This window comes from Orycteropus afer, unplaced genomic scaffold (genome assembly GCF_000298275.1).
Source record: "Orycteropus afer afer isolate SDZICR_OR568_19922 unplaced genomic scaffold, OryAfe1.0 scaffold00309, whole genome shotgun sequence".
In the NCBI taxonomy this organism is placed as follows: Eukaryota; Metazoa; Chordata; class Mammalia; order Tubulidentata; family Orycteropodidae; genus Orycteropus; species Orycteropus afer.
In genome coordinates, this window is record NW_006921896.1 from 3010773 (window position 1) to 3026850 (window position 16078).

Here is a 16078-nt window from a genome sequence, read left to right on the forward strand (position 1 = left end):
GGTTCAAACCCACGAGCCACTCCTCAAGGAAGACTGGGCAATCTACTTCCATAGAGACACCGCCTGGGAAACCCTAGGAGGAGTCACTGTGAGTTGGATTTGATTCCACAGCAATGAGTTTGTTTTTCCCCCCTCTCTTTAACCTCCCAGTCCCCTGTCTTGCTTTTTCAAGCCTCTAGAAATTACCCAGTGAATGTGTAGAAGCAGTATTCCTAAAGGTATGCTGCTTGCAAACTTCAAAGAGTCCAATAAGGGCTGTGCCTTTTTCCTAGTGATAAATGGTACAAGGTACAATACTGTCCTTTACCTTAGAGGGACTATCTCAGCATGCCCCAGACAATTTGACTCATGGGAAGATGAAATGAGATAATGCATGTAAAGTAGGCTTATACACCTAGAATTCTTTCAACATTGCCTTGGGTATTCTCAATCCTTGTGTGATGTCAGTGTGATTAAGAGGTGTAAGAGAGAGGTAGCTGGAAGTTCACATGAAGGTTTGTGGGAAAGCCTATTTCGCATATTTGGGAATCAGAGAATCAGATTTTCTTATCTTTCAGGGCATTCAGGGAGCTGTTTCTGCTGTGAGGAATTGGTTCACAGCAGCCATCCTCACAAGGTATCAACTAACCAGAAAATGAGTTTAGTCATTTCAATTGAATAAATGTTAGGTAGATACTTAATTATCACATTCTTCTCTCAGGTGTGAAACTGAGATCCAAGGGATTCTTGGTAAAGACAGAATTAAGGTATGGCAACCTCAGCTGAATTGAAGTTACAACACCAAGGCAATACAGGAAATATCAGTATTTTCACTCCACTTCTCAGATTGGGAAGGTGGAGTGAAAATACTGATAGCAGTTGACTGCTAACCAGAAGGCTGGTGGTTCATCGGAAGGCAATCTACTGAGGGGTCCTATGAGTCTGACTCAATGGCACATAACAACAACCACCACCCCCTCAGGATACCAAACATAAGCTCACCAGTCTCTTGATCCTCTTTACTTCTGACGCTGGCTCTCACTCCTCCCTCAGGTTTGCTAATTTGCTAGAATGACTTAAAACGGCTAGAATGACTTAAAACACGGAAAGTGCTATATTTAGGATTACAGGCTCACTGTATTCCAAAAGGACAGAAATAAGACCATAGGGTGAGGTCTGCAAGAGTTCCCAATGCAGAGCTTCCATGTCTCAAAATGAGAGGCATTAACTCTCATGTGTAGGGATATCTCACCTACTAGGAAGCCAATGGAGCTTCAGTGTCCAGAGCTTTTCTTGAGGGTCTCATTAAGTAATTAACTCCAACCACCCCCCAGATCTCATTAAGTAATTAACTCCAGCCCCGCCCCCCCCATACCGTAGACTGGATTACCCCACCCTCACCTGGTTAAGACAGTTAATTAGATAAGACCCTGCAGGGGAATAAATAGACTGGATTACCCCCAACTATTTTCCCACCCCAGGCAGATGAGTATTCAGTTCCTTAAAGAACTGAACGGAAAACATTCCTTCCTGCAGATGACAGACTTGCTAAAAGTATTTTAGAAATAACTTGTAAATTAACTCTGGCCAAGGACTTAAGGGAACAAAAGTTAATTGCTTACCCTCTCCCCCCTGCCCAAGCCCCTATCAGCTGATAACAAGAAACTAGTGACTCATCACCATTTCATGTCCACGCCCCAAATTCCTCAACCTTTTGTGAATATGCACAACCCCCTCTCCTGAAAACTACAAAAGCTGTGTTTCAATGGCATCTCGGGGAGTTAAGATCTGGGTACTACCTGCCCCTGACTCCTGGCACTGCTGCTTTGTAATAAATAATTTTCTCTCCTCTCAATCTCAGTGTGTAAACTGTTTTGGCCTGACTGCGCACGGGGCAGGGACCCACTAGTTTGGTCCTATAACAATATCACAAGGAGATCATGAGGTATTGTATACAGTTGTTGTTGTTGTGTGCCGTGGAGTCAGACCGACTCATAGCGACCCCTCCTTGGGTTTCCGAGGCAGTATCATTAGGGAAGTAGATTGCCCCATCTTCCTTCCAAGGAGTGGCTGGTGGGTTTGAACCGCCAGCTTTCTGGTTAGCAGTCAAGTGCCTTAGCCACTGTGCTACCAGAGCTCCTTATATAAGTATACTTTCTTGTAAAAATTAGATCCTACTATATATACAGTTTTGTAATCTCTTTTCACCTAACACTGTATTTAGGAACATCCTTCTATGTCATTAAATATAACCACTTTTATTCTCTTAAGGTTTGCTTAGTATTCAATGTGCATGTGTCATTGTTTATTGAATGTTGTTGTTGTTGTTATGTGCCGTCGAGTCGGCCCGACTCATAGCGACCCCTCCTTGGGTTTCCGAGGCAGTATCACTACGGAAGTAGGATTGCCCAACCTTCCTTCCGAGGAGTGGCAGGTGGGTTTGAACCGCCAGCCGTCTGGTTAGCAGGCAAGTGTCTTAGCCACTATGCTACCAGAGCCTCATATTATTGGATGTCGAAAGGGGTTTTTCCCAAGTTGCTAATGTAAACAATGCTGGGATAAAATGTTCTACATGTATCTTTGTTTACTTGTCTGTTTATATACAGAGTGGGTCTTTTTGGTTTAATCAGCTCCCACTGAATCACCTCATCACCTCACCACCTCACTTAACCCATTAAGTGTGGTCTGGAGTCTTACCAAACACACTTAAATTTTAAGGTCTTTTAGAGATTATCTTTCAGGACAAAGACCAAATTCTTTGTTTAAAAATTTAGCATAAACCTCACTTATTCGAAATAGAAATAACTTATTTTTCTAGACTCTAAACATCCCCACTTCTGTGCTATTACCTAGCTTCCAACTTTGCCTGATAAGAATCACTGATTATCCTGGATGCTTAAGAAAAGAAGGAAGACAGATACAATGGGAGGAAGACAGAAAAGAACTACTGTTTTTCTTTTTCCCTGTTGTGTTAGAACCTCCAGGGGATTCTATGGTAATATTTAGTTAAGGCTAATTAACAGTGAAAAGGGAAGACCAAAGAATTACGCACTTTAATTGTGGTTTTGGCAAAGAAAACATGAACTGCCAGAACAAAGAAATCCGTTGGCAAGAATGCTCCTTAGAAGCAAGGATGATGAGACTTTGTCTCCCTTACTTTGGGCATATTATCATGAGGGACAAATCCCTGGAGAAAGACATCATGCTTGGTAGAGTGTCAGTGAAAAACTGGAAGACTCTTAATGAGATGCATTGATACACTGGCTGCAATGATGGGCTGACACATACCTACTATTATGAGGAAGGCACAGGACTGGGAAACGTTTTGTTCTGTTACACCTGGGGTTGATGAGTTGGATGCAATTCAACAACACCTAACAATAACCTACACTAATTATAATTTCACTAGAATTCGGGACATCACGTTTGGGAGAGGGTCAGCAAAAATGAGGGAAATCCTCAGTAAGATGGATTGACATAATAATTGCAACAATGGGCTCAAACACACCAACCACCATGAAGATGACATAGCACTGGGCAATATTTCATTTTGTTTTACGTAAGGTGGCCATAAGTTATTGCCCACTCGACAGCAATGAACAATTACAATTTGATCTCCATGAAATCATAGAGTAAAAGTATTGTTCAAAGCCCTATCTATTGTATCCACCTAAAAATCAAAATCAGGAGCTCTGGTGATGTAGTGCCTAAGGCATTTGACTGCTAACTGGAAGGCTGGCGGTTCAAATCCACCAGCCACTCCTCAGAAGGAAGACTGGGCAATCTACTTCTGTAGAGATACTTCTTTGGAAACCCAAAGAGGGGTGATAAATGGCAGATGAAAGTGGTGCTGTTCAACCCAAGTGAGGACGAGTGCCCTCATCTTGGCTTCCTTTGTCAAGCAACAAAATTACAGAGCTTGGTGGTATACCATTTGGAAAACCTCAGTCTGTTAAACTTACTAAGAATCAGAGAAATGCAAAGTAAAATGAGATCTCACTTTAAAACCATTACATTCATCAGGATGATATAAATGCTTGTGAAGATAAGAGATAAAATTGGAACCCTCATTCATGCTAGTAAAATTGTAGACTGATGCAGCCATCCTGAAGGACCCCTGGTGGTAGAGTGGTTAAGTGCTTAGCTGTTAACTGTAAGGTCAGTGGTTCAAACCCACTATTTGCTCCATGGGAAAAAGATGTGGCAGTCTGCTTCTGAAAAGATTACAGCCTTGGAAACCCTGTGGGGCACCTCTACTCTGTCCCATAGAGTTGCTATGAGTTGGAATTGGCCACATGGTGATGGGTGTGGTTTTGGTTTTTGCAGCCGTCCTGGAGGGCAAATTGGCAGTTCAGGGTATATACTCCTGAGGAACTCATGAAAAGTCAACAAGACAATTATGTACACAAATATTTTGAAATAGCAGAGGATACACAGGCAACCGTTCACTACAGACATGGATGAATAAAATGTGGTTGCACACTGGGAAATACTTTAGATCATTAGAATAACTTAACAGAGGTATGTACTGAAAGAGAAATACATCTTAATAATAGTATTGTGTAAGAAACAGAACACGATCTACAGTATAAATCCATTTATTTAGACCCAAACAAACTGGATTTTCCTACATACCCAAATGAATCCTTGTAGGAAAAGTGCAGAAATGGTTGTAGTCTGGAGGTGACATATAACAGTAGTAGTTAACGTGAATGCCTACAGCATTTATTAAGGCTAATGTGACAAACAAATAATACAAATATAAAAGCACCTTTTAAAAATTGGAAATTGTTATGCACATGGAAGACACTATATTAGAAATCTGAAAAGAGAAAAACAATTATCGACCAAAAGATTTTGTGCAGCCTTTGCTTGCTCTTATTCACAGGAGGAAATTTAGAGATAAAATGGGGAATAGTCTCTATGAAATCCTTTTTATTCTAAGCTCAACATGTAATTCAGAGGACTGTTTTTCAAACCTTTGAAAAATCTTACACTTTGATCTAATAGAACATAAGTTTGTTTTCATTTAAAGAACCTACTGGAATAAAATAAGGCATTAGAACATTTCATTTCATAAATGTTTCCAGTTTTTTTCTGAAGTTCAAAGTCTAGACTCAGAATAGAAAAAAGTGGTAAACAACTTGTTCCGTATCTGCAACTGCACATATTGTTGTACTCAGATCAATCATATTTTCAGATTTGCTTGATAAACTAACAGACCAATCAAGATTAATAATAAAATTTGCATTAAGAGCATTAACTATAAACATTCAAACTTTTTAATGCTAAAGTTCATGAGTGGGCATTTTGGATTTTCTGAGAGTACCTTGGCTACTCTGCCTATTTGCTTTTTAGAAGCCTGATGTTTTGGTAAGTGCCAGACCTATCTATCAGTGGTCTCCATTGCTTAATGAATATTCTCAAAGCATTTCTCAAAGCTATTTTTGTTTTCTGAGTTACTTGATAGATTTCAACTATTATAAATAGAAAAGTTATATTTTCCGGTTAGCTTATATTCCCACGATCCTTCCAGTTTCTTAGAACCAAACCAAACTCACTGCCATCGAGTGGGATGCAACTCATAGCAACTCCTCCTTGGGTTTCTGAGGTGCTATCACTATGGAATTAGATTGCTCAATCTTCCTTCTGATCCAGTTCCTTGAGTGACCAGTATTTCCCAATGTTCACTGTATTTGATAGGCTCGTGGACAAAGGTGATGCATGTCAGTTCTTTCATCGCTTGGGGTGCAGTGCAGCGTAGGTAGCCAATAAGAGCATTTTTAATTAGTTGTCCCTGCCTTACTATGCATGTTGTGCGATGAGGGACCATTAATCACTTTTAGTACACCTTTGGGCCAACCCTTTCCCCAGTAGCCTTAAGTATTTTCTTGATCAGAACAAGAATCAGTTTCTAAGAGAAAAAGTACAGATGCTTAATATGAAAAAAAATCTAAACCTCAAAGAATTTAAAAATTGACGTAACTTTGACTTTTTAAACTGGCAAAAAAAATTTTATTTTTTGCAATTAGTGGTGTCTTGTGATTTTTATAAAAATGCTGACGAGGTTTTACTAGCCAGTAACTTAACTTTTATCTTGCAACATAACTTTTATCCACTAGAACAGTCCACATCAACATTTTGAACACATTTCTTCTTAAACTCTAGAAGAATCTTTAGGAAATCCTGTCTTTCGTGAGGCAACTCAGGTTCAGTAATCTTTTCATCTTCGTGTTTAATTTTCTTCTGTTAAATTCAAGTAAAAATAAATATTTTTATAAAAGTAATAAAAAATGAAGGATTCTGTATATTGGCAGTGTGGACATAGATTCATATTCTGTAGCCATTTAAGTATCAGGATTTCATGGCATGTTTGTGACATGACATGAAATTTAAAAGGAGCAAAACCACACAAACAGTATGATCCCAATCTTGAAATATGTTATATATATTAGCTTACAGAAAATATATATTTTTTTGTATTGAAAGACTTTAAAAGTAACTTTGAAATAATCATTTAGAATCCACAATCAATGCCCATAGAAGCAGCAGTCAAGAAATCAAATGAAGTATTTTAGTGGGCAAATCTGATGCAAAGACATGTTGAAAGTGTTAAAAAGCAAAGATATCACTTTGAAGACTCAGGTGTGCCTGACCCAAGCCATGGTATTTTCAATAGTCTCATATGCATGTGAAAGCTAGACAATGAATAAGGAAGATCGACAAAGAATTCATGCATTTGGTTGTGTTGGTGAAGAATACTGAAAATACCACGGACTGCCAGAAGAACAAACAAATCTGTCTTAGAAGTGCAGTCAGAATGCTCCTTAGAAGCAAGAATAGCTTTGTCTCTTATACTTTGGTCATGTTATCAGAAGGATATCATACTTGGTAGATGGGCAGTGAATAAAGGGAAGATCTTCAATGAGATGAATTGACACATGGCTGCAATGTTGGACTCAAGCATAGCAAGGATTGTTGTGGATGGCGCACGACCGGGCAGTTTTTTGTTCTGTTTTACAACAGGGTTGCTGTGAGTCAGAAGCGGTTCGATGGTACCTAACAAGAGCCACAACAAATCATCACTTGGAAACATCAGTCTCCTTTATTAAATGTTCACATTTGAAGTTGTTAAGAATTCCTTTCCTTTTCACAAATCAACAGACTTTTATTTGTTGAGCAAATCACTGTGCTAGGTTCCATACCACCTCCTTTCACTTGTAAAGGAAATCTTAGCTTTAACGTGCTTTTTTTCCCCCATTGATTTTGTTTGCCAAAAGATTCCTGTGAGGGAGACAAGGTAAATGTTAATTTTCCCATTTATAAATGAGGGAGCAGAGGCTTCCAAGGAAATGGACACATGTACCAGGTGACTTGACATGGTCACATGGCTAGCAAGTACAGAGTGAGGACCAGAATCTTAACCCAGTGTTATTCTTCTGCATTTTATACGTTGCTTGTTAGGGGTGGTGTACAGGAAGTGACCATGTGGCACAACTCCAGGGGGTGCCATTTGCATCACATCCCAGGGAATGGGACCCTGAGAGTTGACCTATACATGATTGTAGGTAGGAGACATTGCCTTAGTTAGTACTGCCCTAACAAAAAATACCACAAGTGGGTGGCTTTAAAGAACAGAAATGTATTGCTTCACAGTTCTTCAGGCTGAAAGTCCAAATGAGGGTGTCTCGGCTATGCTGGCTCATTCTGTGGGTTTCTCTCCTAGTTTTTGGTGTCTGCTGGCATTCCTTTGCTTATAGACAGATCCTCACATGGTGTCCGTCTTTCCGCTTCGTGTGTTGGTGTCTATTCTGCTGCTTTTAATATTACTCAGAAGGAATTAGGCTTGGGATCCACCCGATAAGAACTAATTAACATAACAAAAGAAAATCCCTATTTCCAAACAGGATCAAGAACTTTCACATTACTTTTTTGCATGACACAAGTCAATCCATAACAGATACCGTGGGTGTTTTGCCCATTAACTTTTGGGCCATACCATTTCAGTGTATACCTCCTGGCTTCAGATACAAGTATCTGCACCTATTTGTCTGCAGGTAGTTCAGAAGCCGGGGAAGGCTGCTCTATCCACCACAAGTGCTAGGAAATTACAGGTAGTCCCCGACTTACAACATATTCTAAGTAACATGAATTGCAGTTAATGACCCAGGACTGTCCTTTTTTTTTTTTTTTGGTACATCTTATTGTAATATGTGCTACATAGAATGTTGCAGCATGTAATTTGCTGATACCATTGTATCTGTAAGCTTATATGTAATGTTTACAACATCCAAAGATAAGTAAAAATCAGATTGATTAAGATACTGATAATAAAAGGCAGTATCAATGAAAACTAAAAAAAAAAAAAGGGTATTCAATTTATGTCAGAATTGACATGACAAAGTCATCCAAACGGATCCCCACTGTAAGGTGGAGACTACCTATACTGCCATTTTCCCAGAGTGGCCTTTAACCAAAGTTTTGAAATGTGTATTCTATACTGTTTCCCAGAATTTCCCCATAGCAATCATGGTCCAGCAGCCTACAATACCTTGATCCAAAAAAAAAAAAAAAAAACAAAACCACAAACTCATTACTGATTCCGACTCAAAATGTCCCTATAGTACAATGTAGAACTGCCCCTTAGGGTTTCCAAGGCTGTAAATCTTTACAGTTTAAGAGTTCCAATCTCTCTGCAACCTCACCAGCATTTGTTATTTTCTGACCTGTTGAACTGTTATTATTGATGATATCTCATCATTGTTTGAGGTATCTTATCATCTCTCTAATGATTAATGATTGTGAGCAATTTCTCATGTATTTGTTGGCTGCCTATATATCTTTTTTTGGTAAAGTGTCTGTTCATGTCTTTTGCCCATTTGTGAATTGGGTTATTTGTCTTTTTGATGTTGAGGTATTTAAGTTTTTTATAGATTTTGGAGATAAGTCCTTTATCAGATATGTCATAGGCAAATATTTTCTCCCAATCTGTAGGTTCTCTTTTTACCCTTTTGACGAAGTCTTTCAATGCACGTAAGAATTTAATTTTTAAAATGTCTCAGTCATCTAGCCTCTCTTCTACCTCCTGCACATTCTGGGCTATGCCTGATAGTCTTATTTATGCCATAAATTAGGGCTCCCAGATTTGCCCCTATTTTATCTTTGATGAATTTTATAGTTTTGGGTTTTACATTTAAGTCTTTGATCCAGCTTGAGTTTGTTTTTGTGTATGGGGTGAGGTATGGGTCTTGTTTCATTTTTCTGCAGGTGGATATCCAGTTTTGTCAGCACCACTTGTTATTAAAGAGTCTGTTTCTTCCCCATTTAACGGGTTTTGGACCTTTGTTAAAGATCAGCTGTCCATAGATGGATGGGTCTATACCTGGACTTTCTATTCTGTTCCATTGATCTATCTATCTATCATTCTACCAATGCCATGCTGTTTTGACTACTGTGGCTGTATAGCAGTTCTTGGGATCCGGGAGTGTAAGACCTCCCACTTGGTTTTTTTTCTTCAGAAGTGCTCTGCTTACCCGAGGTCTCTTTCCTTTCCATATGAAATTAGTAATTGTTTTTTCCATGTCCTTAAAAAATTTTGTTGGAAACTGGGGATTGGGATTGCATTAAATGTGTAGATTGTTTTAGGTAGTACTGACATTTTCACAATATTTAGTCTACCTATCCATGAATAAGGTAGGTGCTTCTATTTATGTAGTGCCTTTGTTGTCTCTTGTAGCAGTGTTTTAGTTTTCTTTGTATAGGTCTTTTGTGTCTCTGGTGAGTTTTATTCCTAGATATTTTATGCATATTTGATGTAGAAGAGTAACATGTCAACTATATGTCAAACATATATAAATGCAAGATGCCATTTTCAAAGTTTAAGCCTTTATCATTAGTCTATGATATAAGGTAATTTACCAAACTGGCTTAGGAAATAGACAACTCTTACATTTGCTATTATATCAAGTCTTTATTAAGAAGTAAAGTGCTCAGTATTACACATTAATGCAATTCTCGACTGTCGAGAAAGGCTTGCTTATGGAACATCTTCTTAGTAATACTAATAATATTGAGGAGAAGATGACAGGGAATTCTCCATGACTAAAGGAGAAAGACGTATGTACCTTATGGGTAAAACGTTAAGAGTTCTGCAAAATTTTACATGTGAAATGAAAAAACAGTTATAATACATATCATAAAAAGACTTTCTAGTAACCATAATTGATATATGGCACGTGGTCAACACACATGGATACCACATAATGGCTGCACTTCAAATTGAAGTTTGTTTACATGTAACAACACAATACAAACAAACAAATACGTACACTCAATATCCCTGGAATGCAAACTTCAGTACCTAATAATAAAGAACTTTGTGTAGCGTATTCAAAAGGAAGTGAAGATGGAGATGAAGCTGGGGGAGTAACTGTTAAAAGGGAATAACTGTTAAAAAAAATTAAAAACCAATGTCTTTCACTAGAAGCCAGCCAAGAAAGGCCTGCTTGCTCATGTTTTTATTGAAGAGATGATGGACACATTCTACCTGTTAAATGAACAACTTATGAATTTTTAATATAGCAACGAAAATAATGGCCTCTCTTCTACCTCTAAGTGAAGGTTATTCACCATTGCATTCTCTCTTGTTTGTCCCATCAGATCTCAAGAGATCACCTTACTCAACCTTTTTGAAAAGTAAGATTGTCAATGAGAAATAGATTTTTTTTCTCTCACAAATTTGGTTAGACACTTCCCTGGTGAAAAACAAATTGCTATAAACTGGAACTCTGGCTAAATTCTGATAATGGATGAGCTTTCAATACCAAAACATTTTCATTAAACTGAACTCCATTTAGATTATAAATGCTAGTTTTGAAACACAAGATCATGAATATTTGAGTTCTGTATTCTTAAAACATTGCAAGACCTTAGTTTTGTAATACTTTGATGTGAATTTAAAAACTTCATTTAAAATTTCTTTTGGATGAACATATTCACCGAGTTAAAACTTTTATTACATACTGCAATGTTTAGGAAGTTGGTCTTATAGATTAGTTATAATGTTAAAACTCAGTAGCAAATGAGTTAAGCCACATGGGAAAGAGACTATATGGATAAATATACCAACTAAAACATAAAATTTAAAAAGTTCAAAATTTTTAAGATTCAAAAAAACACTAAACTTTCTAAATTATGAGAAAAAGTCACACGGTAAAAACTGATTTCTCTATCTTCTAGTTAGAAATGACATTTTAACCCACAATTGATCTTTGGTGGTTTCATTCAGCTCATTTCCTATGAGAGTCAAAATAATGTAAAAATTAAGTGATACAGTTAGTCTCCCAGACAATACACATGATAAAATAACACAAAATCATAGTATTTAACATTTATGTTAATCCATTTGTACAAATTCTAGCATAATGATTACATACTCATTCTATGCTTTGGAGTTCTTTTCCAGCTCATGTTTTAGAAAAGTTTACTCCAGGAAGGTAGTTGAAATAAAAGACTCCTTTCTTAAAAGGAAGGGTATCTATTAAGCCCATGAGCTAAGCCTAAGTGGAAAAGGAATGCCCTCACTTTCCCTTTACACACTGGGCAAAAATGACAATACTGATTTTTGTGACAGGATATCAAACTCAGAAGCCTTTTGACAGTTCTCTTCTAGCTTTCAAAGGCTACTTCATTGTCAACTGAGAAGACTGTGTCATGGTAGCAATTGGGCATACCATACCACATACATTACAAAGGTTCCCTCCTACCCCGTACTTAATATTTACACCTAAATTTCTTGTATGAGAAAAAGAAAAAAAAAAACATCTTCTTTGATCCATGGGCAATGTTTATATAAAATAAATTAAAGTGCAGAAGAATAAACAATGAGTCACAAAGACCAGCATCCTATGGTGGTCAGGGCACATAAATAGTGTACTTGTTATGGCAAGTCAAGACCGCTACCTTCTCACCTAATAGGAACAAACATCGTAACACACATTCTACACGTGGATATTAGCATTCCCATTTCCACTTCCACCTTCTATGCCTTCTGTAGACTGGGAGGAAGGAGGGCGGGAGCTTCTGGGGCGAGGCTGATCATTCAGTCCAACTGGCGTGCCCAAACCATGACTTACTTGAGAAGCTGCATCATCTGATTCCCAGCGTTCCAACTCTTCCCGCACTAGCCGTTCCATCTGTTCCCTGTGGATTTCACTGTCACGACCCAGTCTTTCATCCTAATAAATGAAAAAGAAACCAGGATGTTAGGAGTGGGGTGGTATATATTCTTGCACTCAGAAAATATTGCACTCAGAATCATCACTGTGTGATAAGTATTAAAAGAGTAACATTCAAGATTATGATTTGCTTTGCAATGATTTCCAGTTATAGAGAAAGACAAACTTACCTGATTTAGGGTTACAAATTATTACTACCTTGATATTTTATAGAATCAGAAAGTAATTCTCTTCCAGACCAAAAAAAAAAAAAGAATAAATCTGAAAATGGGAGAAAATGAAAATAATGCTGAATTTCCGTGAATGACTGATAATGCTTTTACTCTTCTGTGACAATTCAAATTGAAAACAGTATCATTAACTATACATTGCTAGCAATAAACACTATGCTCATTGGGCAGCATTTTCAAGCCTAGGACCACCTACCTCAGCCACCCCATCCAGAAGCCTCCCCAGCACCTCCCTCCTCTTCAGTTTGGCCCGTTCCATGATCTCCAGCTTCACAATCACAGCGTCGATCTTGGACACGATGCTGCCAATGGAGTGCTCCATTCGGTCTACTCGTCTCACCAGGCTGCAGGAAACCACAACTGAGAGGGGCAAAGCCACCTGTGGCATTGTCTTTTCTGCCTAGTTAGCTTTACAAATGGAAATGCTATGATTTTTCCCCTAAAATATTGTAATAATCGAACACTTTCTAAGTAGTTTCAAACTTAAGATAAACTCTCATACACTGCTGCTGGCAATGTTAACTGGCATAACTTCTGAAAGTCAACATTGTACCAGAAGTCTTAAAACTGTATGCCTAGCTCTTTACTCTGATCTCCCATTTTTAGAAAATTTTCTAAAGGAAATAATTAAACATGTAATTTTTGACTATAAGGATATTCACTAGAGTGCTGCTTATTAATAGAAGGTCATTAAAAATGGCTACATTAAACAACAATCGGAGATTGTTTGAATAACTTATTGTTCATCTTGTTGTTGTTGTTGTCAGGTGCTGTTGAGTCATCTCCAACTCACAGCGACTCTATGCACAGCAGAGCGAAACACCACCCTGTCCTGTGCCAGCTCCACAATCCTTGCTATACTTGAGCCCACTGCCGCTGCCACTGCATCAATCCATCTCTTTGAGGGCCTTCCCCTCTTTCTTTGACCCTCCACCTTACCAAGCATGACATCCTTCTTCAGTGAATGGTCCCTTCTGACAACATGAACCAAGTATGTAAGATGAAGTCTGGCCATTCTCACTTCAAAGGAGCATTCCAGCTGTACTTCCTCCAGGAAGATTTGTTAGTCTTTTTAGCAGATCTTGGTACTCTTAGCATTCTTCTCCAACACCACAACTCAAATGCATCAATTCTTCTTTGCTCTTCCTTATTCACTGTCCAGCTCTCACATGCATAGGAGGTGACTGAAAATACCATGGCTTGTGTCAGGCACACCTCAGTCCTCAAGGAGCCATCTTTGCTCTTCAGCACTTGAAAGAGGTCCTTTGCAGCCACTTTGCCCAGTGCTACATGTTGTCTGATGTCCTGACTGCAGCTTCCTTTGGCATCCACTGTAGATCCAAACAATGTGAAGTCTCTGACAACTTTAATCTTTTCTCCATTTATCATGATGTTGCTTATTGGTCCAGTTGTGAGGATTTTTGTTTTCTTTATATTGAGATGTAATCCATACTGCAGATTGTATTCTTCAACCTTCATCAGTAAGTGCTTCAAGTCATATTCACTTTCAGCAAGGAAAGTTGTGTTGTCAATGTATTGCAGGTTGTTAACAAAATAGTGAATGATGCAGGAAGCATCAAAAGAAGATAGAAGGAATACGTTCAAACATTTCTGGAGGTGGCATATAATCAAGAACCAAAGGCATTGAAGGAAGAAGTCCAAGCTGCACTGAAGGAACTGGTGAAAAACAAGGCTCCAGAAATTGATGGAATACCCAATGAGATCTTTCAACAAACAGATGGAGCCCTGGAGGTGCTTACTCAACTATGCCAAGACATTTGGAAGATAGCTACATGGCCAACTGAGTGGAAGAGATCCATATTTGTACCCATTTCAAAAGAAAGGTGATCCCACAGAATGTGGAAATTATCAAACAGTATCATTAATATCACATGCAAGTAAAATTTTGCTGAAGATAATACAAAGACAGTTGCAGCAGTATATTCACAGGGAGCTCCCAGAAATTCAAGCTGGATTCAGAAGAGGACATGGAACAAGAGCTGTCTCTGTTGATGTCAGATGGATCTTGGCTGAAAGCAAAGAATCCCAGAAAGTTGTTTACCTGTGATTTATTGATTATGCAAAGGCATTCGAATGTGTGGGTCATAATACATTACAGATAATATTGAGAAGAATGGGAATTCCACAATAATTCATTGGGCTCATGAGGAACCTTTATATAGACCAGGAGGCTATATAAAGGCTTTCATCCAAGAACAAGGGATACTGCATTGTTTAAAATTAGAAGGGGTGTATATCAGGGTTATATCCTTTTACCAGTTACTCAATCTGTATGCTGAGCAAATAATCCAAGAAGCTGGACTATATGAAGAAGAACATGGCATCAGGATTAGAGGAGACTCATGAACAAACAACCTGTGATATGCAGAGGACACAACCTTGCTTTGCTGAAAGGAAGATGACTTGAAGCACTTACTGATGAAGATCAAAGCCTACAGTCTTCAGTATATATTGCACCTCAACATAAAAAAAAAACACATTGTCACAACTGGACTAATAAGCAACATCATGATAAATGGAGAAAAGATTGAAGTTGTCAGGGATTTCATTTTATATACTTGGATGCACAATCAGCACCCATGGAAGCAGCAATTAAGAAATCAAACATCATAGTATACTGGGTAACTCTGCTCAAAAGGTCTCTTTAAAGTGTTAAAGGTGTGCCTGACCCAAGCAATGGTACTTTCAATTGCTTCATATGTATGTGAAAGCTGGAAACTGAATAAGAAAGACTCAAGAAGAGATGATGCCTTTGATTTATGGTGTTGTCCAAGAATACCGAAAATACCATGGACTGCCAGAATCAGGAACAAACTTGTCCTGGAAGTAATGCAGCCAGAATGCTCCTTAGAAGTGAGAATGGCCTGACTTCATCTCACCAACTTTGGTCATGTTGCCAGAAGGGACCATTCCCTGGAAAAGGATATCATGCTTGGTAAAGTAGAGGGTCAGTGAAAAAGGCAGAGACCTTCAACAAGATGGATGGTCACACGTCATTGTAACAATGGGCTCAAGCATTGCAAGGGCTGTGAGGATGGCATGGGAATGAGCAGTGTTTTATTCGGTTGTACGCAGGGTCACTGTGAGTCAGCTGACTTGACAAAACAAACAAACCAAACCAAACTCACTGCCATCAAGTCGGATCTGACTCATAGCGACCCCTCCTTGGGTTTCTGAGGCAGTTTCACTACACTGACTTGACAACACCTAACAACAACAACTAGACTAATAATAGCAAAGAGACTTTAAAACAAAAAGTTATTACAGATTAGTAAGAGACATTTTGTAATGATAAAAGGGTCTATTCATTAGAAAGATATAACAATTATAAACATGTACGAATCTAATAACAGAGCTCCAAAATACATTATCTCAAATCTGACAGAATTGAAGGCTGCACTGCCACCGAGTTGGATCCCATTCACAGTGACCTCTCCTTGGGTTTCCGAGGGGTATCACTTCAGAAGTAGATTGCTCAACCTTCCTTCGGAGGAGTGGCTATTGAGTTTGAACCACCAGCCTCCTGGTTAGCAATCAAATGCCTTAGGCATTACGCCACCAGAGCTCCCGAATCGAAGGCTGTTGTTGTTGTTGTTATGTGCTGTCCAGTCC

At 38.5% G+C, this 16078-nt stretch overlaps 1 protein-coding gene across 1 annotated transcript in view; it reads right to left on the reverse strand.

Moving 5' to 3' along the window:
* Window positions 1-11978: 11978 nt before the first annotated feature.
* The window catches only part of PKD2 (polycystin 2, transient receptor potential cation channel), an 83498-nt gene continuing 79398 nt past the window's right edge, over window positions 11979-16078 (reverse strand). Inside the window, exons 15-16 of the mRNA XM_007951699.2 lie at window positions 12642-12789; window positions 11979-12215 (exon numbers count right to left, since the gene is read on the reverse strand). Of these exons, the coding sequence (XP_007949890.2) occupies window positions 11979-12215; window positions 12642-12789 (385 nt within the window). The remainder of the gene's footprint in view (window positions 12216-12641; window positions 12790-16078) is intronic.